Raw genomic sequence first — 26,347 nt, 5'->3', positions numbered from 1 at the left:
AACAGAATCATCAGCCATGCTTAACACGCACCAATAGAATTGTGCAAAGCGTCCTTAGGGCACGTAATTTCCGCCGTGTTCACGCGCTAAGGGTTGAAGCAGGGGCTAGGAGTTGTATCACGGTACACGTTTGGGTAACATTATCTTCGTTTAAAAGCGTGAAAACATCATGACTTTCGATGTGCGGAGGTGAGTAGAAACCCGAGGTCGCTATCACGTGGTTTGTTATGTTATTGTTACAGAACTGAAGCCCCGCCCCCATGAGCTGGGACACAAAGTGACTGGGGATCTAAAACAATGTAACACTGTCAGTACTGTAGTGACTTGTGTCTATTAGCTCTAAATGTCTCTAAAACACCCGTAGACTCAAATAAACCCTAATCATCCTCGAATAACTGGTTCCCTGAAGGATGCCTGTGTCCTCTAATCCAGTGTCTGTCTCCTATCGACAGAATACAGATGAAGATGTAGATATTAAAAAACCTTGTTTCCTTAAAACAATCACAGAATTTAAATAGAACATTACAGGTGTAAAATCTGAAAGCCATAACGCACTAATGCATGACTACATAATGGTAATTTAACAGAAAGCAATGCTATTATTTCAAGCTGCAAGTTAACCATTTACCTAATAGCAAATTTACATCTCTAACAAGTCAGTAACTTTTTAAATCCATGATTAAACTTCACTGAATTCAGTCATAGATTTGGTAGGTTAAGGTGTTGGATTACTGATCGGAAAGTCATGAGTTCGAATCCCAGGTCTACCAAATCTGCCACTCCTGGGCCCCTGAGCAAGGTCCTTAACCCTCAATTGCTGTTGTATAAATTGTAAGTCACTATGGAATGTAAATGTAAACCTATGAATAAAACCCATATTTATGACCATTAGGAATATAACTAGATTGATAAAATGTCAAAAGAAGCTCATGAGGGGGTCAGTTTTTGAAGACACATTTTGTATTACTTGTAGGAATTGTGTAGGGATTTGCAGAGTAGGGATTGTGATGTCTATAGCAGTTCACACACATTGTGATACACATTGCAAAAATATTAAAATCCTGTCAGGGTGCCATGGCATTGCATTTTTCTAATGACTTTTATTTACTTTGGGTTACATGGATGGTCTGATTCATCGAAATGGAGAGCCTTATCTTAATCTTCTGAAATTGGTCAGGATGATTAGAATATACCCAAAAGTGTTTGCTTATAACATCATAATATTTATCTGTTTTCTGTGTATAATCATAAGAATTTTTTTTTGACGTTATGATACCCGAGCAGTGAAAAAGTGAAAAGTTAAAAAAAAAAAAAAGTCTCTGCTTAAAGTGGTACTAGTCCTTTATAAGTGCAGGACCAAAAGATATTAGTAAATTTGAGCGATGTGTTTGTGCTGTAAGTATATATTGGATTTGAGATAAAAAAAATTAACATGGGGTGATGGATCAGACTTTCAACATTGAATTCCTGACATTTACATCAATATGTTATGATTTTGAACGATCGCAAACTTTTTTGAAACAACCCATTTTTCAATTAAAGGTAGGGTCTCCGATTTTTGAAAACCAATGTTGACATATGAAGTCACCAAAACAAACACGCCCCTAACCCAAATGGGTCCCACCCCTGTATTGATAGCCCCCCCCCCAAACATACGTAACCCAGGAAAATAATAGAAAGAAATGTGTCTTTATCATAGCTGAAGGGAAGAACAATACGATTGCAGATAAACAAACAAGCAAAAATGACACAAGCATAATCATGCAAAGGACGGCATATATTAGTTCTGTGAAACAAAGAAAAACCAACGCTGTTACTACACAAAATGTGGTTGTAGCTGCCTCTCTACATTACTACGATAGAAAGAGGTGTTATTTGTGTACTAACAGCGTTTAGCTCAGGAGTTATTGACTCGGGAAACTCCAATCTGTGAATATGTGGCCAACTTCCCGCTCCTTCAGTTCTCTCCAGTGCTGGAAAGCTGATCCTATATTAACACAGGTCCTATTTCTTGACTTATCGTAGGCCTTTATTTGCTTTCTTTTTTTGTTTTTATCCTCCATGTCAATGTTAAAACCGCTTTCTGCTAATGTCACACATGTGCACTGAACACTCTCTCTGCCACATATTAAAAGCCCCGCCCCTTTCTGCTCATTGGCTACACGTTTGTTTTGATTTTTGTTTATTATTGGCCCGACTCGGTTTTCTGAAGCATTTCTCAAAAATCGGAGACCTTGCCTTTAATCAGAATTATGATTTTTAGACAAAAAATGTTTTTTAGATTGATTGTTTAAACATTTAATATTTCTGAATGAATGTACTTAGTGTGAGTCCCGGATTTTGACATTTGTTGTTGAAAAGTCTAAACCATCCTAAAGATCAGAGAGCTGTCTATAGAAGAAAAGCAAGTCATTTTGAAGCTGGAAAAAGAGGGAAAATCTAGCAAAACTAAATAAAATCAAAAAGATTTTTTTGTGGTATCAACTGTACAACTGGTGCAGTTCACAGTAAAATGAAACAACGATCCTCTAGGACCACATAGCTATATAAAGAAGTACAAGAGACAACACAGAACTAGATACACTACACAATACTCTACAGTACGCTAATTCATAAGTGCAGTGCTGACCAGTACACGGTTTTGTAATGTACTGAGCATAGCCAATACAACAATTTGGATTTCTCTTTTAAAAGAAAGTATACAAGTGGTTTCGATCAACTAGACATGATACAGGTTGGCCAAGGAAATCAACAGCATTTGATAACAAACATTGTGAGGACTGTGAGGAAAAAAACACAAAAAAGGGAGTAGTGATAAAGGAAGAAACCTTGAGAGGAACCGGACTCAAAGGGGAACCCTCATATGGGTGACACTGGAGGGTGTGATTATAAATATACAGTCAAACAAAAATTGTATTGGTGTAAGGATCACATGGTGTTCAGATCTCCACTTTAGTATCACAGAGTCCAACTGGAGCTGGTACATCTGTAGATGTCTCAGGATTATCATAGAGTCGGCCTCATCTCAGTGGAGGTCCAAAATCTTCATCGCACGGAAGACGACCACTAAAGTAATAGAAAGGCCAAAATAAGTAGAAAGAAAAGAATCTGCTTCTGATGCAAAACATACAAGCTAATCAGTCAAGCATCCTGGAGGTAGTTTCATCACTTGGGCTTGCAAAACTGCATTTGGAACAGATTCACTAATCATTATTCATTATGGAACTCATGATGGTAGCATCAGAATGAATTCAGAAGTTTACAGAAACATTTTGTCTGCCAATTTAGAGAAATACATTGAATCTAATAGGAAGGAACTTCATCATTCAGCGTGACAATGAGGCAAAACACACTGCCAGGTTAATATTTAATGTTTTTTGGGGAAAAACATTAAGGAACTCAGCGGTATTTCACCTCCTGAACATGAAAACAAGCAACATAAAATGCAACAGTTTGGTCATGTCAATAGGTCACCCAAACAAATGATAATTTATATCCGTTCTAATACTTTTGCTAATCTTACTAATTTGACATTGTATTTGACCAAAAGGTTTTCTTTTTTGAACTAGCACATTAGTACAGCACCTTCCAACTTAGTGGCTCATCTAATGGCTTTCATTTTTGAGGTACATATGAGGCACAAGTTACGAATCTGTCCAAGCAGGAGGTGATGAATTTTCTATAACACCAGTAGCATAAGTAACTGCCTGTACTTCTAGCTGTGAGCTTTATGGTCATGCTCATATGTTACTGTTTAATGTCATTAATTACATATGACAACATGATTCATCATGTTTTATTCCTTGAATGTCACCCACTCCTACTGTTTCAAAATGTTCCTATATGGAACGCCAGCTTCGTGAGCAAAATCCATAACGACTTACTGAATATTTGCTCTGTTGGGAATTTGTTTTTGTAAAATCGTACGTCCAGTCAGCTAAACCTAAAAGTTAGACCTAAAATGTAAAGCCAAAATGTGCTTATCTTCTCCACATGATTGTTAATTACTCAGGATTTTTTAGTGTTTAGAGATTTATCAAGAACAAGGAATGTTATGGCATATTTAGATTCTAGCCAGCTGTGTACATGCTGTTAACATCCCCTTGGTTTACTCATAGACAAAAAAAAAATACCTTTTATTTTACCTCTAAACTTCTGTTTGTTTTACAACATCTCCTGATTATTACAGCAATCACACTCTATATTAATTTAGTTAGGTAATTATAAAAAACAACCACGGGTTTATATACATGTTTATTTATTTATTATCAGCAGTTAAATTTAAGAATGAAGAAAATATAGATCTTTCACAGAGCAGCAAAAAAACAATATCCTACTTATTGTTTTATTAAGCATTAACAGTATTATGGCTTAATACCTGCCTGTTATTGCAATTTTTGATTTATTTATTTTTTATCCTTTTTTATGTTTCCATTTATGGTGTACTATATATTATATATTATATTATATTATATTATATTTCTCAACTAAACCACCTTGAAGAACAGTCTGTAGTGTTCATGTTTGAGTTGTAAGGAAGTGAGAGCCGGTCTGCTGAGTTCATGTTAATGTAAATACTCCACTTCATTTGCTCATGCTTTGGTACAGAATGTGCTCAATTTTTTTTTCCTTTTTTTCTTTTTACAATGGCTCACAGTTTTCAGTTACACTATCAACAACCAGGCTATTGTATGACTCACTAAATAACAATCCATTTCTGAGTAAAAAAAAAAAATTCTCAGCTGGAGAAATGGCATAGGATTAAACAGCAGGATTGGCTGCAGAATAGTGAATATGTGGTGTGCTGGATTTAGCCACTTACGCTGTTGTAAATTTCATGAAAAGGCATTTTCCATGAAGGAACAAGAGCAGCACGTAGCACATGCACAACTCCTTAATGACCTTTGAGCAAATGCAGTCATGTATCCTACTGACTCAGGCAAGCTGATTCAGGGAACTGCTAATTTGTATTGCACTGTAAATGGAACAGGGTTAACATGGGTTGATTAATCAGTAATGTAATGATGCAGACACCGTGATTAAAGTCAGATTTGTGTGGAAAAAGTCAGATTTGTGTGGAAAAAGAAAATTTTTTTATTTTTAACCTAGATAAACAAATGAAACTTAGTGCACTTGCGTCCTCACCTCTTTCTCTGGTTTCTCAGCCTAAATGCAAGACTTGGCTTGGCTGATGTTGCCAATAAGTGTTATGTTAAGAGGTTATGTTGTTGGCTGAGGACATTTTCCCATAATACACCATCTACCTGTCGGTTATTTTCCCTTTTAAAACGTTAGAAATTGCAACAGTTTTAGATGGGAAGCGGTTTGAGATTAAAAGATGTATCAAAAGTTTAGTGTGTGAAATAGCATAAAACCTGGAACCTTTTGTATCATACCAATTTTTATGTGAGCAAAAGTCAGAACAGATCAGTCTTGAAATACATTGATGTAATTAACAGCTTTCATATCCCTTACTTTCAATAGCAGCAACCCACATCAACAAACTGTTGCACTGGCAGACAGAATGCGTCATCAGATTTCTGAATTCATTCTGAATTCATTCTTTAAGTCACGAGTTACATCGGTAAAGATTATTAAACTTGCTCAAGAAGCAGCCATGCAAGCCAAAGCCATGAAACAACCTCCAGCATGACTGATTGATAAGCCAGTAAGTTTTGAACCACGAGTAGATTCTTTCCTTCTCCACACTTTCTATTATTTTGGTAGAAAATGGTCTTTGGTCTTTTCCCCCATATTCTTCCTACTTTTCTTCTATAGACTGCTCTCTGATCTACATGGTGGTTTATCCTTTTAACAACAAACAGTCTTCACAAGTGAAACTGAAGTCAAAAACAAGAGTAGATGTCTAAAGTTTTCATATTAAATAATTAGTCTAAGAGGAAACATCTGGGCAACAAGAAATGCCAATAAGTCACATTTTTGTAATACTTCTAATTGCATTTAACAACTCTACATATGAATGCCAGTAGTCTAAAAGCTGAAATTCTAAACGTATATTCAACTTTTGATCCCAAGCCTAATATCTACTGCCTTCAGGGACGACAAATGAATAACCAGTTTTCAGAGGGGTCTGTATGTGTGACAGGTGACCAGAATGTATGCAAAAAAAAAAAATTCAGTCATGTGAGGGAAATGTGTTCCGTAATTAAATAGGTTCAGTCTATTAAACCATTTGAGCAAGCTGTGACATCTGCATTTGATTTGGAAAATAGTGGGTCAGTAAAAAGATTAGGGAAAATTCCATTAACCTTAATGAGCTTTAGCCATTAGTCTCTTTTTTAAGAACAGCTTTTCTCTGTCTATAAAATATCCTTTGGTGAGATTAAATGCTCTCTCCAGCCTGTGAACAGAGGAGGTTGGGTAAGATGAGGGTACGTCACACATATTTGATATTTGATACAGGTAGTGACCTTCCTCCTCCCCAATTACGTCAGATCTGATTTTCACATTGAAGCACTTAGTGAAAGAAATGTGCCCAGATGTTTGTGTTTTTGGTGTGACGATGTGAGCGGCCAAGCTGTGACACAGGGAAACGATTTGAACACCGAAAAAGGCCTGAAATGGTTGGGGTGTGTGGGAGCATAGCTGAAGAAATCTCCTAAAAAAGGCAATGCTCAAGCTGTTTCTACAGGGTGAGATGATATTAACCCCATGCTGAACGCAGAGGCAGAATCTCTCTCAGATCCATATAGACAAATGTTTAGACAGAACACTTTATACAGTTTAAGTCCGGCAAATATTTTTCACTTCCCTGAGAGACTTTTGGATATTTTTATAATCTTTCCATAATCTTATTTTTATCAGCTACTGCACAATCATGTACACAATTATGTACACAATTAATTAATCCCCCATTTTCCAAACGGCTCTTCATGTTTGAAATGGTCACTAATGAACTCTGTTTCCTCTTTATCCACCAAGACACATGGGTGATTTAATTACTTTTAGGCACTTAAGGTCAGTGTAATGAGTAGTGGAGGTACATGAACACTATGCATATTCTTTTGACAGTTTAGTAATAATGTTGGATCTGTTAAATAAATTCGTTTGAACATAAAAATGATTGAATATTGAATATTTACACTGTTTAGGAAGAATAAATTCAGCATACCTAACAAAAACCTGCATTTTATATATTTTTTTAAATTTAGTTAGTGAGTTAATGACAGTGTAATGTAAATTTGCTATTTTAATTTCAAAGAAATATGTGTTTTTAGTATTTTTTACATCTAGGTGTGCGTGTTAGAGTAATTATTTATATTTATCACTGAAATAACCATATGCAAATAAAAGATCTTTATATTAGTACTATTTTCAGTCTGGAAATTGTCATGTTCTATTGATGGATCATTTAGATGATTTCCTGCATTTTATTCTTGAAAAACGCACAATCGCTTGATGTTTTTCTCAGTCTTGCAGTGCAGTCAGAGTTACTGTTTTGGCAAATAGACTAAACCTGCTTTCATCTCTTTATAGTTTAAGAATGGCCCTTATGTATCTCTGAAGTTTGCTTTGTGAGGATTGGTGGGCAGTTGTGATTGTTTACTTCCTTTTAGGTGATAAAAGGCCAATCAGTTAGGTCTGACTTTGACCTCAGTGACACTGTTATGTGAACAGCTAAAAGCACAAAAATGTAAAAGTTCAGTGCAGGGGTTGCAAGCCAAAGTCTGGAGCATAGAGGAAAAGGCGTGATGTTAAGGCGCCAAAGGCAGTCCATTTTTGAAGATTTCTTGGCCTTCTGCCATAGATAACATTCCTCAGGTCTTGTCAGTGCTTTTAACTGGCTGGGAACAGAATGTGCCTTTACGTGTGTGCTACCTAGGAGCTTTACATTTTTAACCTATTCTCTCTTCTGCTTCCTCTGACTATACTTCCTTTTCTCAAACTTCTTCTTCCTTCCAGGTTTGATATATACAGGAAGGTGCCTAAAGACCTCACCCAGCCCACGTACACTGGAGCCTTCAGTAAGTAGTGTTTACAGCTTCCTTATCTGCTAATACACAGGTCTGTTCAGGATTTTGTTCCCCCCACAACATTCCCCCAGACTTCCTAATGCCACCACCTTTAGTACTGATGGATCTGTTACTGCACTCTTTGCCCTAATCTTTATGTTGTAAACATTCCAGTCTTCCAACTATTTCCTCACTGATTGCTCATTGTTTCAGTCCTCATGACACAACAGCACTTAGAGTTACACAATCTTAGGTGTCACCCTATTACTCAAGTAATATTACCCACTAAAATGGCATTCCCACTTGCATTCCTGTGGCCTTTGTTATGACTGGTGAGCCCTAATGTGGTTTAGCTCATCTTTAGTCATATTAATAAAATTAGTACCCAATGAATAAATATTTGACTTGCTCATGACGTGATATGACAAGCAATAGTTAGTATTTAATGGCATTATTCTGCCGGGAAAGTTGGACATTTCTTTGAAGAACAGAGAATTTAATCAAGACCTGAATATTATCATGTGTAACAGAGTAAATGGCTGTCAACTAGTATGAATGAGATTCAAATTTAATGATTGGTAAACACATGGCTAAAGATTCCTTACAAATCAACATTTTTTTAGTCCTTTCTAAATGGAAGCAGATATCATATTCTTAGTACCTGGATCTGTGGTGTCTTTGTCATCGTGACACACCCTACTGTTTGTGTTGTAGCTAAACATTAGCCTGTGTAAACTGGAAGGAACCGCAGCACGCCTAAGAATGACGTGTCTGCCATAGTGTCATGTGACTCTCTGACTCACTAGTGACTGTCTCCATGTAAATAAGGCCCGGCACAACCTGCTTACTTGAGCTGTTTTTTTTTTTTGTGTGTGTGTTTATTCATTTGATCACACGGACACTGACGTGTACAGGAAGCGTGTTATCCTAACCACATACAGTATCGCTCGCTTTTAGGTTGATGTAATGACGTAATTTCACAGTTCTCGTTCATCTTACCTCTGTTTTTCAGCAGTTGAATAGGACCGAAAACATGTATGTTTCATATTGAAAATAAGGCCTGAGATAAGGGGGAAAAACACCTAGGGCTTCCCAAACAGAGATACAGGGTGAGGGGAGGTTGGGGGAATGGCAGAAGAGAAAACAGATTATTGATATGTTTTAAGAAGCTACAGAATATATTGTAAGTCATTTTACAATGTGTTGGAAGCACCATTAAAAAACTTTCTTCACACTTTTTAAGTACTTGCAACAGACGGATGAATGTCTGCCTTGAATGTCATTATAAAATACTTTTTAACATTATAAATGTAGAAATGTTTTCATCTTTTATAGTATATGGTATATGTTTAAAATCTCTTAGGGTGATTTAGTAACGTGCTTCGTATAGACCTCTAGCTATAAAGCCCTTTATGGAGTGAATTGTCTTAAACGTGGGTTCTGTTTGTAATATTTACAGTAATTCAGTTATAATTGTTGAACCGGAACCCCTGATGAATAACTGTGTGTTCCTATCCTTGCTCTCCCACACCACAGTCTCGATCTGCTGCTGCGTCTTCATGCTCTTCCTCTTCCTCTCCGAGCTGACGGGATTCATAGCCACAGAAATGTATGTATTGCCACTGTTTTCTCCAGGCTTACATCAAGTGACAGTTAATGCTCTACGGGGCAAAACATTGCTGCGGTCTATGAGTCACCAGGTTGCCATAGCGACAGCCTGTTAAACAACTTCTCTATATATTTACATACCACACATAACTGAAGACGGTTATGTAAATGTGAAATAATATCAAAGCTGATCTCAGGGTTGCTTGCAAAATGCACCAATGTTATAGCCTCTTGTAAGTCAGAGTGAGTTTCACACAGGATATTCACTTTGATTCTTCTCAACGTTATTTGCTTAGCATGGGTGTGGGGAAAGAAGGAAATGAGACATGCTTTAGCTGAACACTTCGTGTGTGTGTGTGTGTGTGTGTGTGTTAAAGCTTAATATCTTGGTCAGAAATAAGCACAACATATTTTACGAATATATTACAACACACTAAAGTTCTATTATCTCAATTTGTTTGTTATCTAATGAATAAAACACAACAGAACGTCCACTTACATATAATAATAATTTCCATTATAGATGAATGGGATGGTATCTAGCAGTTAAAAATGATAGAGTTTGTCATGTTACTTCAGGGTTGTCAGACCCGAAATTCTCCCTGTACACATTATCATTTTTGTGAGAAGCTGTAAGGTCTGTAATTATACTTTTACTGAAAGTTTCACAGATCAGAATTTATGCTGTAATTTTTCCTAATTACAAACAAGTTGCTTTTTAGTGGAACTTTACTAAAAATAATTTATGGCAAACCTATTAATAGGGCAAGATTAGATAAAGGTCGATAACAATATAACAAATTTGCTCCCACTGCTGTCTGTTATTCACCTGAAATGCATGAGCGTGTTGTACAGATCACAAAAACAATCAAAATAAAAACAAAGTGTGATTTACATCATAAGCAGCAACTAAGTATTTCAGCAATGTAAGATGCGTTCTGTGTATATATGCTTAACTTTTACATAGCATTAAAGTGTAGTAGTAGTTAGTACTTACTGAGTATTAGTTACTACAGGCTGTTGCAGTATGGGCTTCTCCAGGTCATATGACCCAAGGGTGTGTGCTATATTTGCCTTGTGGGTTTTGGGTTTGATGCTCATGTTACAGAGAAGTCCTCTGGCACTGACAAATTCCATACAGAAAGCTCCATCCATCCATCCATACATCCATACATCCATCCATCCATTGTGCTACACTAATAAGAGATAATACAGCAATTATATCATGTGGTGTAATCATTGTTGCAGATTATAATAATGTCGCTGACATGACATTTGACTTTCTTTACAGAGTAAATGAACTGTATGTGGATGACCCAGATAAAGACAGTGGAGGGAAGATTGAAGTGAGTTTAAACATCAGTTTGCCAAACTTGCACTGTGATTGTGAGTATATACATAAACTACATCAATATTCATTCTCTTTTATTTGTTTGTTGGTTTGTTTTTCCCTTCTTGGTTTTCCCAATCAATATTAATAGCCTTCCTATCTGTATTATTTGTTACTGTTATTATGAAGTTTAGTTTACGCTATGTGTGGTGCACTGCTGACTAGACCAAGACTTCCAGCACCAAAAATGAGATTTAATTTGCCATCATACTGTGTGAATTTTCACAACAGTATATGTACTGAACGGCTGAACCTCTCTGTCAGATGCAGGAATCCTTCCTCCTTTTTTATGCGAATGTTACAGAAATAGCTCTTGCTTTTATGGCAAAACTGTAAAACTGCCACGTCGCCAGTTTCTGAACTTAATGTTTGTTTATCTCAGGCTTTAACTTCCTTACCAGTGTAAAGATGAGCAGGATTTACTGTTGACTGAAATGATCTGATCACATCAGAGAATACAGATTTTTATTGAAATTTGGAACAAGGGGAAATCTATTTTACTGCCATGATCATTACCATTTATATATATATTACACACACACACGCACACATTTATTTTATCGCACGTTAACACAATTTTTCTTATTCTTATTATTTGATAGTTTGTTGCTCACTGGCTCTGAATACACGTACAGACAAACCCTGGGTCACAGGAGGTGTGGGATGTTAATCAGTACAGCACAACAGAAAAGAACCAGCAGGGACAGAAAAATGGAAGAAAGTACAGTGGTAGCCCACTTGTCGACCTCAATCTGTTCCTTAAAACCTTAAAAAGGTTGAAGAGCGAATGTAATTATGCCATAAGAAATAATGGATACACAATTAATCCGTTCCCGACCTCAACCGATACCCAATAATTAACAATTTTTGCCCCGTTTTTAGCAGTATTAATACTAAATAATACATAAAATAATACAGGTACATAAATAATATAACCAAAAAAAAGATTGTACTGTACTGTACTTGTTAAGTCACAGTGATGGCTTGATGGAGTGGGCGGGAGGAGGCTGAGTGGTGGTGTTAGTTGGAGGTGGATGAGCCCTCACTGCCAAGAGACTTTACACTTTAAACAAAGTATTGTATATACAATATACATGCACTAAATTGTTATATTGACTGCTAAATAACACTAATATTGTTCACAAAACAGAAGTTTAATTTACGATAGATGCTCTCTCCGCAAAGGCTGAGGCGGGACTGGAAAGATCCTTCCCGTCGCGCTACGTGGGTCGAGGTCGATAAGCTGGCATTTGGTAGTTTATCGGGCGCAAATTTCGGTCGAAAAACTGTTCGCTAAGAGAAAAGGTCGATGTCTGAGCCGGTCAATAAGCGGGGTACCATTGTACTGAACTCTTAAATGGACATTTTCATTTGAAATCTCTTCCAAAATGTTTCTGCTGGTACCTGTTCAGAAAAGAAAAAGAAAAAAAAGATTTATATATACAGTATGCTGTTGCTCGGAATGTGTTGTTATATGATCGAGGCTCTGGACTAACAAACTAGACACAAAAATGACACCCTGGCAGTAACACATAGCTTAGGGTTTTATATTTAATTGAATTACATTAAAAGTTTAAGTTATGATTTACAAGAATTACACGTCAGAATATTTTAACTGCTACTATGTAAAGGGAATATTGCTGTTAAAAAGCACCGAATTGTTTTAAGTGTTTGCAAACCACTTATTATGGTTTGTTATATGGTATGTTGGTTATTGCACTTTTGTTCATATAGTAGTACTTTTAAGTATGTAATACACTTCTTTTGAATTAATTATTGAATTTAGTGCATAACAATGTGATTAATTAGAAAATTTAATTGTTGCCCAGCAGAGTGTGAGAGCGAGTGTGAGAGCGAGTGTGAGAGCGAGTGTGAGAGCGAGTGTGAGAGCGAGTGTGAGAGCGAGTGTGAGAGCGAGTGTGAGAGCGAGTGTGAGAGCGAGTGTGAGAGCGAGTGCGAGAGCGAGTGCGAGAGCGAAGTGCGAGAGCGAAGTGCGAGAGCGAAGTGCGAGAGCGAAGTGCGAGAGCGAAGTGCGAGAGCGAAGTGCGAGAGCGAAGTGCGAGAGCGAAGTGCGAGAGCGAAGTGCGAGAGCGAAGTGCGAGAGCGAAGTGCGAGATGTGTGAGTGACCGTCTGTATCTGTGTTTTGAAATATGAAAGCCAGTGAAAGATTATTTGAAAAACCAATGAACTCTGCCCTTAAAACTCATATTTCACATGTTTAATAGTTTTGAAGAAGAAACTGTACTCCATGTACTATGAATATTTTATACAGATCCAATTCTGATGTTGAGATCATACAGCTTTTTTCTTGTATTTGAACATCTAGCTCATGTTTGTCTGATGCTAGCAATGTCCAATATCTTCTACAAAATAATCTAAAGTTACAGTAACTTGCAGTTGCCTTGATTTATAAAACCACTCATTTTGAGTCTGATTCTGAGAATGTGCCATGAAGTAAAACTACATAAATCTTTCAATTCAAAGATGTAATTATTTGACATTGCACTGTTTTCCTTATTTAATTGCCAGTAGTTAGTGACATATTTAAAAAACTCCACAAGTTTTGAAAATGTGACTGACTCAATACGAAATGATACAAAGTGAAACATCCTGGAAATGAATCTTGGTAGAACACCGTGTTCTCAACCCCTTTCCATTACCCAATAAAAACCGTGTCCTCCAGCTGGTTAAAAACTGCTTGTGTTGGTGTTTTAAGATGAGAATGTCTCTCTCGTCTTTCTGATGACTCATAAGCACATCACACACTTCACAATAATGACTTCAAATACTGTAATAGCAAGCTCCATCAACATAACGCCTTATTTTGTCTTTTTAAGTGTTAAATAAAGATTTGTCTGTCTTAACATGTCACACTACTGCAGAGAGCGGTATAACCCAGGGCCATTGATTAGGAAATCCAACATCTAATATCTGTAATCCCTTTTTCTAAAGCACATGGAAGGGCTTAATCCAAGTGTTTGTCCCTGCATTTCCTTTTTTTCTGGAAGCAATCTTTGCATTTACACAGATTAGATTTAATCATTATATGTATGTTTCGTTTTAAGAAACTTCAGAGATGGAATTTAGCTGTTTATCCCGTCATATAAAGCTGTTTCCTCTAGTGACCTTTGCCAATAAGTCATCATCGCATAGGTTATTTTTGAATGGAAAAATCTGATGTGTAACGTTTTATTTTCCCGCACGTACTTTCTGTACGTGTATTTTGGATGAGATTTATTGTGTGGGCACACATTTGACTGGCCACTGTTCTGTTAGCCCTGTGGAAAAAAAAAACAAAAAAACACGTCCGAGTCATGTGACATTTTAGCTGGATTTAGATGAACTTTTTGCTTTTTTGCCTCATGACGTAGATTTCTGCTGTGTGTAGAGTTGATGCAATGGAAACGGCATTGATCCATAGAGGTTTCATCAGTCTCCTCTTAAGTAGCTCTGTATGATTGCATCAGAACTTGTGAGTGCCAGAGGTCAGCATTTCTGTGCCACATACCAGCAATATCCAGAGTCTCAGTATGGAATTAATTACTCAGGTATACATTAAGTAAACATTATTATCCATTGAATTTTACCCTTATTTCTGGACATTTCTGGATAGTGACAATGGAGTATTTTGGTGTAATGTACTGTTGAGCAATGGTTGTAAACATGGGGGTCTATTTGTTTATTTAAAATAAATAATCACAGGCCATCATTGCATAATTGTATTTATTATTGTGCTCATATAGTTTCATTAATATAGCTGGTTTAATATAATAATAATAACAATAATAATAATAATAATTATTATTATTTGTTATTATTATTATTCGTATTATTATTAATTATTATTATTATTATTAATAATAATAATAATAATAATAATAATAATAATAATAATAACGAGGAAAGTTCAGTAATAAATAGCAGTATTGCTGCAATAAATGTTCACTATATTAATGTACACATTGGAATAATGAGTCTAATATTTAAATTGTTTATGAAAATACATGCTCGGTTTTTTTTTCTTTCAGCTAAAAGTATTCATATTTGTCTGTTTGAGAATCACTGAATTTAAGCAGGTCTTATCTCGTCATTTTAAGCATTCTATTCTTTCTGTCGTTCTCACAGTGGTGGGGTTAGACATCCAAGATGAAATGGGACGTCATGAAGTTGGCCACATTGAAAACTCCATGAAGGTGCCACTCAATAGTGGTTATGGCTGTCGCTTTGAGGGTGAATTCAGCATTAATAAAGTAAGAAACTGACCATGTACAATGCAGAGACATAAAGTATTACACACTCTTCTACCTCCCAACCTTGCAGTGACCTTAGTAGACATAGTGTGCAATGGTATAAATGACATTATGCTCTGATTTAATAATGAACATCAATTTACACAAACCACAAAGGTCTATTCAATACTCAAAATCTGTCAGGCAGAAGTTTATAATGTATCAGGCTGCCTGATAGTTTTCTTCACATTTCTTCTTCTGTAGGTCCCTGGAAACTTTCACGTCTCCACACACAGCGCCACAGCGCAGCCGCAGAACCCCGACATGACCCACATCATTCATAAACTTGCCTTTGGGGACAAGCTTCAGGTTGCACTTTCATCTAGTATATAATTATTTATTCAGCACAGTGTGTCAGAGACAATTCATGTCATTTAAAAGAAAATGTGCATTCTGTGTTGCAGGTGCAAAATGTCCAAGGTGCTTTCAACGCCCTCGGTGGGGCCAACAGACTTGGGTCTAATGGTATGTTACTCTGTGTGTGTGTGTGTGTGTGTGTGTGTGTGTGTGTGTGTGTGTGTGTGTGTGTGTGTGTGTGTGTTTGTATATGTGTGGTGTGTGGTGTGTGTGTATATGTGTGGTGTGTGTGTATGTGTGTGTGTGTGTGTGTGTATATATATATATGTGTGTGTGTGTGTGTATATGTGTGTGTAGGTGTGGTGTGTGTGTGTGTGTGTATATGTGTGGTGTGTGTGTATATGTGTGGTGTGTGTGTATATGTGTGGTGTGTGTGTATATGTGTGGTGTGTGTGTATATGTTGTGTCTCTTTTTGTGTTTGTGTGTATGTGTGTGTGTTTTTGTGTGTCTATTTGTTTTTTGTGTGTCTATTTTTTTGTGTCTCTCTATATGTTAATCTCTCTTTTATATCTCTGATTTTTTTTGTTTTTTGTTTGTTTTCTCTATATCTCTCTATCTTTTCTCTACTTTTGTCTCTATTATCTTTGTCTATATTTCTATTTTATCTCTTTTTGTGTTTTTGTATCTCTCTTTTCTCTCTCTTTGTTTCTCTTTTTTGTATGTATCTCTTTTTTATATCCTCTGTCTCTTTTTTCTATTTTATTGCCTTCTCTATTTTTTGTCTCTATGTCTCTATATTTGTATTGTCTTTTTTATATTCTCTTTGTATCTTCTGTATGCTGCTCTCTCTCTCTCTATATTTGTCTCTATCTCATTTGGTTTATATGTCTCTTTGTTAATTTTGTGTTTATTTCTCTTTCTTATTTTTCTCTCTATCTGTTTGAATCTATGTATATTATCTCTTTTTTAGTTTGTCATAGTCTCTGATATCTCTTCTGATCTGTGTCTCTATCTGGTTGTTTTTTTTTTAATCTCGTTTTTTTGTTTTTTGTTTTTGTTTTTTCTGCTTTTTTTTTTGTAGTTTTTTTTGTCTCTTTTTGTTTTTTTTATTTTTTTCTCATTTTTTTTTTTTTTTTTTTTTCTCGTTTTGTTTTCTTGTTTGATTTATTTTATATTTTCTCTTTTTTTTTTTTTTTTTTTTTTTTCTCTTTTTTTTTTTTTTTTCTTTTTTATTTCATGACTATTTTTTTTTTTTTTTTTTTTTTTTTCCTTCACGAGTTGTTTTTTTTTTTTTTTTTTTTTTTCTCTTTTTTTTTTTTTTTGCTTTACTTTCTTTGTGTTTTTTTTTTTTTTTTGTTTTTTCTCTTTTTGAGCTTTTTTGTTTTTTTTTTCTCTTTTGTTTTTGTTGTTTTTTTTTTTTTTTCTTCTTTTTTTTTTTTTTTTATTTTTTGCTCTTTTGGTTTTCCTTGTTTTTTTTTTGTTCTTTTTTCTCTTTTTTTTTGGGTTTTTTCGTCTGTTTTTTTATTTTTATTTAGTTTTTTTTTTTTTAAGTATTTTTTTTTGTTTTTTTTTTTTTTTCGTTTTTCTCTTATTTTGTTTTATGCTTTTTCTCTTTTTTTTTTTTATTATTTTTATTTTTTTTTTTGCTGTTTTTTTTATTTTTTTATTTTTTTTTTTTTTTTTTTTTTTTTCAGCCCTTTTATTTTTTCTTTTTTTTTTTTGTTGTGTGCTTTTTTTTTTTTTGTTTCTCTTTTATGGTTTTTTGTTTTTATTTTTTCTCTTTTTTTTTTTTTTGTATTAGTTTTTTATTTTTTTTCTACTTTTTTTTTTTTGTTTTTTTTTTTTTCTCTTTTAGTTTATTTTATATTTTTTTTTGTTTTTTTATTTTTTATTTTTTTTTTTTAATTGTTTTTTATTTTAATTTTATTTTTTTAGTTTTGTTATTTTTTTTTTTTTTTTTTTATTTTTTTTTTTTTATATTTTTTGATTTTTATTTTTTTTTATTTTTTTTTTTTTTTATTTTTTGTTTATTTTTTTTGTTTATTTTTTTTTTTTTTTTTTGTTTTCTCTATTGTTTGTTTTGTATTTTTTTTGTTTTTTTTTTTTTTTTGAATTGCTCTGTTTTTTTTTTTTTTTTTTGGGGGAGGTTTTTTTCTCATTTTTTTCTTTTTTTTTTGTGTTTTTCTCTTTTTTTTTTTTTTTTTTCTTTTTTGGTTTCTCTTACTTTTTTTTTTTCTTCTGTTTTTTTTTCAACAATCTTTTTTTTTTTTTTTCTTTCTCTTTTTTTTTTTTTTTACTTTCTCTTTTTTTTTTTTTTTTTTTTTTTCCTCTTTTTTATATTGTTTTTTTTTTAATTTTTGTTTTTTTTTTTTTTATTTTCTTTTTTTTATTTTTGATATAGTGCTGTGTGTCCTGCTTTTTTTTTTTGTTTTTTCTCTTTTTTTTTTTTTTTTTTTTTTTTTTTTTTTTTATTTTTTTTTTTTTTTTTTTTTTTTTTTTTTTTTTTTTTTTTCTCTTCTTTTTGATTTTTTTTTGTCGTCTTTTGGTTTTTTTGTTTTGATCTTTTTTTTTTGTGTTTTGTTTTTTCTGCTTTTTTTTTTTTTTGTTCTATTTTATTTGTTTTTTTCGTATTTTTTTTTTTTTGTTTTTTTTTGGATGGGATGAGCAGGGTATAGCGTTACCTGGGGAGCGTGCAGTGGTGAGGAGGGGGGGGGGGGGTTTTTGTGTGTTTGTGTCTCTGTGTTGTGGTGTGTGTGTGTCTCTGTGTTTTGTGTGTGTGGTGTGTCTTTGTTTTTGTGGTCTCTGTGTTGTGTGTTTGTTTCTCTGATGTTGTGTTGTGTGTGCTCTGTGTGTGGTTTTAGTGTGTGGTCTCTTGTTTTTTTTTTTTTTTCTCTATTTTGTTGTTTTTGTTTTCTCTGTTTTTTTTTTTTTTATTTTTAATATTTTTTCTGATTTTTTTTTTTTGATTTTGTATCTTTTTATTTTTTTTTTTTTTTTTTTTTCTCTGTATTTTTTTTTTTTATTTTTTTCTTTTATTTTTTTTTTGTTTCTTTTTTTTTTTTTGTTTTCTTTGTTTTTTTTTTTTATTTTTCTCTTTGATTTTTTTTGTTTTTTTTTTTTCTCTCTTTTTTTCTCTTTTTTTTTTTTTTATTTTTTTTTTCTCTTTTTTTTTTTTATTTTCTTATTTTTTTTCATCTTTTTTTTTTCTTTTTTTTTTTTTTTTTCTCTTTTTTTTTTTTTTTTTTTTCTCTTTTTTTGTTTTTTTTTTTTCTCTTTTTTCTTTTTTGTTTTTTTCTCTTTTTTTTTTTTTTTTTTTCTCTATTTGTGTTTCTTTTTTTTTTTTTTTTTTTTACTTTTTTTTTTGTTTTGTTTTCTCTTGTTTTTTTTTTTTTTTTTTTTTTTTTCTCGTTTTTTCTTTTTTTTTTTTCTCTTTTTGTTTTTTTTTTTTTTTTCTTATTATTCTTTTTTTTCTCGTTTTTTTTTCTCTTTCTCATATTGTTTTTTTTTTTTTTTTTCGTTTTTTTTTTTATTTTTTTTTTGCTCTTTTTTTTCTCTTTTTTTTTTTTCTTTAGTGTTTCTTTTTTTTGTCTTCTTTTTTTTCTTGTGTTTTCTTTTTTGTTTTATTTTTTCCTACTTTTTTTTTTTTTGTTTCTCTCTTTTTTGTTTATTTTTTTTTTCTCATTTTTTTTTTTTCTTTTTTTCTTTTTTCTTGTTTTTGTTTCTTTTTTTCTTATATTTTTTGTGCTTTTTTTCTTTGTTTTTTTTGGTTTTTCTCTTTTTTTTTTTTTTTCTCTTTTTGTTTATGTTTTTTTCTTTTTTTTTTTTTTTTTTTTTTGTTTTTCTTTTTCTCTTTTTAAATTTTGTTGTTTTTCGTTCTTTTTTTTATTTTTTTTTTTTTTGTGTCTCTTTGTTTTATTGTTTTTTTTTTTAGTTATTTTCTCTTTTTTTTTTTGGTTTTTTGTTTTTTTTTGCTCTTATTTTTTTTTATTTTTTTTTGCTTTTTTTTTTTTTAAAATTTTTTTTTTTTGTCTTTTTTTTCTTTTGTTTTTTTGTTTTACTCTGTTTTTTTTTTTTTTTTTTTTTTTATTCGTCTTTTTTTATTTTGTTTTTGATCTCTTTTTTTTTTTCTTTTTTTTTTTTTTTATTATTTTTTTTTTTGTTTTTTTTTCAATCTTTTTGTTTTTTTTTTTTTTATTTGTTTCTCTTTTTTTATTGTTTTTTGTGGCTCTTTTTTTTTTTTTTTTTTTTTCTCTTTTAGTTTTTTTTTTTTTATTTTTTTATTCGTACTTGTGAGTAGAGTGTTTTTTTTTGTTTTTTTTTTTATTGTCTTGTGTCTCTTTTTTTTGTTTTTTTTTTTTTCTCCTTTTTTTTTATTTTTTTTTTTCCTCTTTTGTTATGTTTCTTGTTTTTTTTTTTTCTTTGTTTTCTCTTTTTTTTTTTTCTCAGTTTTTTTGTGGTTCTGGTGTTTGTGGTGTGGTGTCCTGTTTCGGTGGATGTGTGGTGTTGTGTCCTTATGTCTCTTCTGTGGTGTAGTCTGTGTGTCTCTGTTTGTTGTTTTTGTCCCTCCTTTTGGTCTCTTTCTGTGATCGTCTTTTTTTTTGTTTTACTCTATTATTTGTTTCGTTGTTTTTTTCTCTATTTCTGTTTTGAGTTTTTTTTTTTTTTTTATTTTTTTTTTTTTTTGTGTTTTTCATTATTTCTCTTTTTTTTTTTTTTTTATTTCATATTTTTTTTTTTTTTTGTTTTTTTCTTTTGTTGCTTTTATTTTCTATTCTTTTTTTTTGGATTGTGTGTGTGGTGTGTGTCTCGTGCTAGGTGTGTGTGTGTGGTGGCCTTTGTTGTGTGTCTCTCCTCTGTGTGTGTGGTCTGCGTGTTGTGTCTTGTGTGCTGCTTTTGGTTTTTTTGTTTGATTGTGTTTTTGTTTGGTTTCTCTTTTTTGCTGTTTTTTTGTTTATTTTTTGTTTTTCTCTTTTTTGTGGTTTTTTATTTTTGTTTCTCTTTTTGACTTTTTTTTTTTTTTTTTTTTTTCTCTTTTTTTTGGTTTTTTTTTTTCTTCTTTTTCTCTTTTTTTTTTTGTATTCTTCTATGCTTTTTTCTCTTTTTTTTTGTTTCTTTTTCTTTGTTTTTTTTTTTTTTTTGTTTTCTCTTTTTTTTTTTTTTTTTTTTTGTTTTTTTTTTTTTTTTTTTTTTTTTTTTTTTTTTTATTTTTTGTTTTCTTTTTTTTTGTTTTTTTTTCTCCTTTTTGTTTTTATTTTTTTTCTCATTTTTTTTTTTTTTTTTGTTTTTGGGGTTTTTTTTTCGTTTGTTGTAGTTTTTTTTATTGTATTTTTTTTTTTTTTTATTTTTCTCTTTTTTATTTTTTTTTCTCGGTTGTTTTTTTTTTTGGCTTTCTCTTTTTTTTTTTGTTTGTTTTATTCTCTTTTTTTTTTTTTTATTTTTTCCTCTTTTGTTTTATTTTATTCCTCTTTTTTTTTTTTTTTTTTTTTTTTTCCTCACGTATTTTATTGATTTTGTTTTTTTTCGTCTTGTTTTTATTGTTTTTTTTTTTTTTTTCTTCTTTGTTTTTTTTTTCTTTTTTTTTTATTCTTCTTTTTTTTTGGCGCTCTTTTTGTTTTTTTTTTTGTTTTTCTGTCTCTTTTATTTTTTTTTTTATTTTCTTTTGTTTTTTTTTTTTTTTATTTCATTTTTTTGTTTGTGTTTTGTTTCGTCTTGGTTTCTTTTATATATTATTTTTTCAGTGCACGTTTTTTCTTTTTTTTTGTTTTTTGTTTTGTTGTTTCTCAGTCGTGTTAATTTTTTTGTTTTTTATTCCCTCGCTTTTTTTTTTTTTTTTTTCTTTTTATGGTTTTTTCTCTTTTTGTTTTTTTTTTTTTTTTTTTCTTTTTTGTTTTTTTTTTTTATTAATTTTTTTTTTTTTCTTTTTGTTTGTCTGGTGTTTTTTTTTTTTTTTTTTTTTTTCTCTCTTTTTTTCGTCGGTTTTGTTTTTATTTTTTTTTTTTTTTTTCTCTTGTTTTTTTTTTGTTTTCTCGTTTTTTTTTTTTTTTTCTCCTTTGGTTTTATTTTGTGTTTTTTTTTTTTTTTTTCTCCTTTTTTTTTTTGGTTTTTTTTTCTCTAGTGTTTTGGGTTTTTTTTTTTATGTCTCTTTTTTTTTTTTTTTATTTTTTGTTTTTTTATTTTTATTATTTTTTTGTGTGGGTCCTTTTTTTTTTTTTTTTTTCTCTTATTTTTTTTTTTTTTTTTTGTTATTGTTTTCTTTTTTTTTTTTTATTTGTTTTTTTTTCTCTCGTTTGTATTTTGTGTTTTTTTTTTGTCGTCTTTTTTTTTTTTTTCTCTTTTTTTTTCTGCTTTCTCTTGTTTTGTTTTTGTTTTTTTTTTTTTTTCTTTTTTTTTTTTTTTTTGTTCTTTTTTTTGATTTTTGTTTTCTACCTTATTTTTTGTGTTTTTTTTTTTTCTTTTTTTCCCTTTTATTTTTCATTCTTTTTTTTGCTGTGTTTTTTCGGTTGTTTTTTTTTTTTCATCTTTTTTTTTTTTTTTTTTTGTTTTGCGTCTTTGTTTTTTTTCTTTTTTTCGTTTTTTTCGCTTTTTTTTTTCTTTTTTAGTCTTTTTGTTTCTTTTTTTTCTTTATTTTTTATTTTTTTCCTCTTGTTTTTTTTTTTTCGTCGGTTTTGTGTTAGGTTTGTTTTTATTGCTGCGTTTTTTTTTTTTTTTTTTTTTTTCTGCTTGTTGTGACTCTTTTTGTTTTTTTTTTTTATCATTTTTTTTTTTTTTTATTTTTTTGTTTTTTTTTTTTTTTTTTGTTTTTTTTTTCTTTTTTGTTGTTATTTCTTGTTTTTTTTTTTGTTTTTTTATTTTTTTTGTTTTTTGGTATTCTTTTTTTTTTTTTTTTTCCTTTTTTTTTCGTCGGTTTTTGTTTTTTTTTTTTTTTCTTTTTTTCTTTTTTGTTTTATCTTTTCTCATCTTATTTTTTTTTTTTTTTTTCTCTTGTTTTTAGTTTTTTTTTTTTGTGCTCTCTTTTTTTTGTTTTTTTTTTTCTCTTTTTTGTTTTTTTTGTTTTGTTTGATTGGTTTTTCATCATTTTTTTTTGTTTTATTTTTTTTGTTTTTTGTCTCATGGTTTTTTATTTTTTTTTTTTTGTTTATTTTTGTCCTTTGGTTTTTTATATTCCATCCTATTGTTTTTGTTTTTTTTTTCTCTTTTTTTTTTTTTTGGGTCTTTTGTTGTGTTTTTTTTCTTTTTTTTTCTTTTTTTTTATCTTTTTTTCTCTTTTTTTTTTTTTTTTTTTTTTTTTTTCGGTTTTTTTTATGACTTTTTTTTTTTTTTTTTTTTTCTCTTTGTTTTTTTTTTTTGTTTTCTTTCGCTTCCTCCCTTCCCTACACGTCTTTTTCTGTTTTTTCTGTTTTAAATCAATAATAAATATTAACATATTTTTGCACTTGTTAAATGTCAGAATCGAGCGAGGGAGAATTTTTATGTATTTTTATAAAAGTTTTTGTGTTTTTTTATGAAGTGTATGTAAATATCTGGTTACAACTGTATATGGAATTCAGCTTTAACATAGAAATGCTTTAGAGCATTCAGCATTAAACTCAGTAAACTGTATAGTTGTCCATTTTTAACCATCTACTGGATGTTTTTAAGTTATTCCCTTCATTCATTTCTTACATCATACATAATTGGAAGCTTAACTTTTTTGTTTTTAAACCAGAATTGGCAGAATCCCAGATTGGCTTTTTTTTTTAGACATAAGAATCAGTTTCTCATTAGTCAATTCTTTGTTGTGCCAAGTCTAAAGTGGGGGATGTGGTAGCTCAGTGGTTAAGGTGTTGCTCTACTGATTGGAAGGTCTTGGGTTCGAACCCAAGGTCCACCAAGCTGCCACAAGCTGCCCTGAGCAAGGCCCTTGTTGCTCAGTTGTAAGTCACTCTGGATAAGGGTGTCTGCTAAATGCCGTAAATGTAAAGTCATTCTGTTTCCTCAGCTCTGGCTTCCCACGATTACATTCTCAAGATCGTTCCCACTGTGTATGAGGACTTGTCTGGAAAGCAGAAGTTCTCCTACCAGTACACTGTGGCCAACAAGGTAAAATAAATGTTTAGCTCAAAGTTAGTAAAAATCTCCTTTTTCCTCTTCAATAACAGCAGTTCTGACAGCAGATTCACTTGTTGCACTCATTATTTTTATGATGTTATAATAAATAACAAACAGACTATAAAATCTGTCGTTAATATTAAACGGAAAAAAATTTACAGATATTTTGAATTACCCTGTTGAGACTTTCTGTCAGGAGACATTTATTTTGCATCTTTGGAGGGAGTTTCAGTGCTTTGTTTCAGAGGAATGTATGCTTTGCTTTATTTGATAACAGGACAAGTTTTGTCTTGTTAAAAAAAAGAGAGAGAGTCTGGTGAAGAAATGACTGTTTAGTCATTATAAATATTTTATGGATGCCCTATAATTAAATGTAACTAAATGTATTTATAAAAATGATGTGGGTTTTTTTTGTTTGTTTAAATGAAATCCTTCGTTGACTGATCTAGCATCAGAGTAAGGTAATGCTTCAGGAAAGTTAGGAAAATGATCATCTTTGGGTTTGTCAGCATCACGTCAGCCCACTGTCAATATAAAAATGTGTCTATAATTGGAGGTGTGATACTTTTAAATTATGAGTCTTTCTATAAGAGATGGGTGTCTTATTCTTTCTATAAGAATGTTGTCTATAAGACAACATTTTATGAGTTTAGCAAACAGTGAATTAGTAGGTGAAGTGCTAGCTCTGGCATTTTAAAACCATTTTGTTTTTTAATTGAAACAGAGAAAGCATTGAAGGTATTGTTTTGGTGTTTATTTTTACTTAGTGCTCGCAGTGTTAATCTGTGTGTAATTTGCAGATCAAATCCACATTAGGAACAAATTAAATTAAAACTGAAAACTGTCTTGCGGTTTATTTTATCAGGAATACGTGGCTTACAGTCACACAGGGCGCATCATCCCAGCCATTTGGTTTCGTTATGATTTGAGTCCAATCACAGTGAAATACACAGAGAGGAGGCAGCCCCTCTACCGCTTCATCACAACTGTAAGACACACACACGCACACTGTTCTGTAGAGGTATTCAAATAGTTTGTCATTTTATTCACTCACTTGAATGACTCTTATTGACTCACTCTGCTTTCCTTTTCCTCAGATCTGTGCCATTATCGGTGGCACTTTTACAGTAGCTGGCATCATTGACTCCTGTATATTCACAGCCTCTGAGGCATGGAAGAAGATCCAAATAGGAAAGATGTCCTGAGTAAAAGTTCGTCCCATTTACTAGACATCTTATTTATACTCCGCTGACTGTCCAGCCTGCCCTGGTATTCCACTATGAACCCCCAGTTCTCATTTAGAAAGGTTACATTACAGTTACACAGTTACATTACAGCATTTTAAACCATCTGACTGGTGAAACATTCTCAACATCTGATATTGCACACATCAGAGAGAAACTGTTAAGATTAAGAGAATGCAGGTTTTTTAAACTATGATGTAATTTTGCATCTTTTCTATAATTATTCCTTAACTGTATTTTTGTACTGGTTCCGAGTTGTTAGTACATACTTTACAGAAGGTCATCAGAAGTCCTGCTTCTTGGTCATTTCTGTATAATCCATAGATGTATTTTTTTTTTTTTTTTGTCCAAACCTGGTAACCTTTCAGAATGTGTTCATATTTACAGTAGGTCAAACAGTAAATCAGTCAGTGAGATTATTATAGTGAACCTTGAATCCTGTACAATATCTCGGTTTCTTTTTTAAATTGCACAAAGATAAAGGAAGTAGTGTTAGCCTACATTAACTATTGTGGGTGATGTTTTGAACTGCATGAAATACTGAATTGTTCAATGTTAAAATCATGTTAGTGTTGAATTAGTTACACAGATGGGCTCTTGTGCCTTAAAGTGTTTTAACCTGACACACCTCCCTCAGTGGAGGTAAATGTTTCTGTGTTTTATAGGAGGTTCATTTATTTGTGAAGGGATAAAACTGGTTCTGATGGTACATTCTAGTGGTTTTAAATTATGTTGGTCACTTGTGTAAGGGAAATTTTAATTGTTTTTTGCCCACCAAAGGATTTTAAATGAAGTGTATGGATGTTATTTTGTAATGTTTCTTTCCTATGTTTTGTTAGTTTTATTATACTGTATATATTCATTCCATGCTGTTTACAGCTCGCCATGTGGAAAGTAGCTTATGTAATTTGTTTACTGTGTGTCAAGGAATGACCTGAAACAAGGAGGTAACTGATCAACGTATGATTAACAGACATCGTACTTTATAAGTGAGTGAACCTTATCTATATGTAGCAGTGTTTTAGAAGTACACATGGCAACTTGTGCACATGTTGAAAAAGTAAGGTCAGAAAATCACAACCACTTTGTAGAGCAAGGTACAAACCTTGCAAAGTTGCTATACATTTCATTAGAATTTTAAAAAAACAATGCTTGACTGAGACAATTTTCTCCATGATCATTTGTTTTTCAACCTATTTTTCTATGTGGACTTCTGCCCAGTTTTTTTTACTTTGGTCAGATAAAACTTCTGTCCTCATAGTTTGTTTTTGGTAAGCTTGATCAGGCCATCTGTGTTACTGAACCGCTTCTTCACATTATGTTTTAATTCAGACTGAAACATTGTGAAGAACATATTGTGAATAAATAATAAAATTCAAGTTGTTGTTGCTAACACTTTTAGCAAAGCGGCTTACAGCAACAAACTCAAATATGCTCTGGTCTGTTTTGTTGTTTG

General features: G+C 31.6%; 1 protein-coding gene across 1 annotated transcript; it reads left to right on the top strand.

Moving 5' to 3' along the window:
- The first annotated feature begins 33 nt into the window (after window positions 1-33).
- ergic1 (endoplasmic reticulum-golgi intermediate compartment 1) lies at window positions 34-26,321 on the top strand. The gene is made up of 10 exons (XM_027154593.2): window positions 34-189; window positions 7,924-7,985; window positions 9,510-9,582; window positions 10,873-10,967; window positions 15,098-15,222; window positions 15,466-15,570; window positions 15,666-15,726; window positions 23,538-23,638; window positions 24,513-24,635; window positions 24,745-26,321. Exons 1-10 carry the CDS (start codon window positions 170-172, stop codon window positions 24,850-24,852), a joined length of 873 nt encoding a protein of 290 aa, XP_027010394.2. The 5' UTR covers window positions 34-169; the 3' UTR covers window positions 24,853-26,321.
- The last annotated feature ends 26 nt before the right edge of the window (window positions 26,322-26,347 follow it).

This window comes from Tachysurus fulvidraco, chromosome 17 (assembly GCF_022655615.1).
Source record: "Tachysurus fulvidraco isolate hzauxx_2018 chromosome 17, HZAU_PFXX_2.0, whole genome shotgun sequence".
Lineage (NCBI taxonomy): Eukaryota > Metazoa > Chordata > Actinopteri > Siluriformes > Bagridae > Tachysurus > Tachysurus fulvidraco.
The sequence above is the reverse complement of the archived record's forward strand: the minus strand, read 5'-3'. Positions and strand labels throughout refer to the sequence as shown.

Bases quoted from the DNA above. Each gene is read 5' to 3' on its own strand.
- ergic1 (XM_027154593.2), top strand. From the start codon at position 170: ATGACTTTCGATGTGCGGAG. The intron at 10,968-15,097 runs GTGAGTATATAC...TCGTTCTCACAG, and splicing joins GCCAAACTTGCACTGTGATT to TGGTGGGGTTAGACATCCAA. The intron at 15,571-15,665 runs GTTGCACTTTCA...TCTGTGTTGCAG, and splicing joins CCTTTGGGGACAAGCTTCAG to GTGCAAAATGTCCAAGGTGC.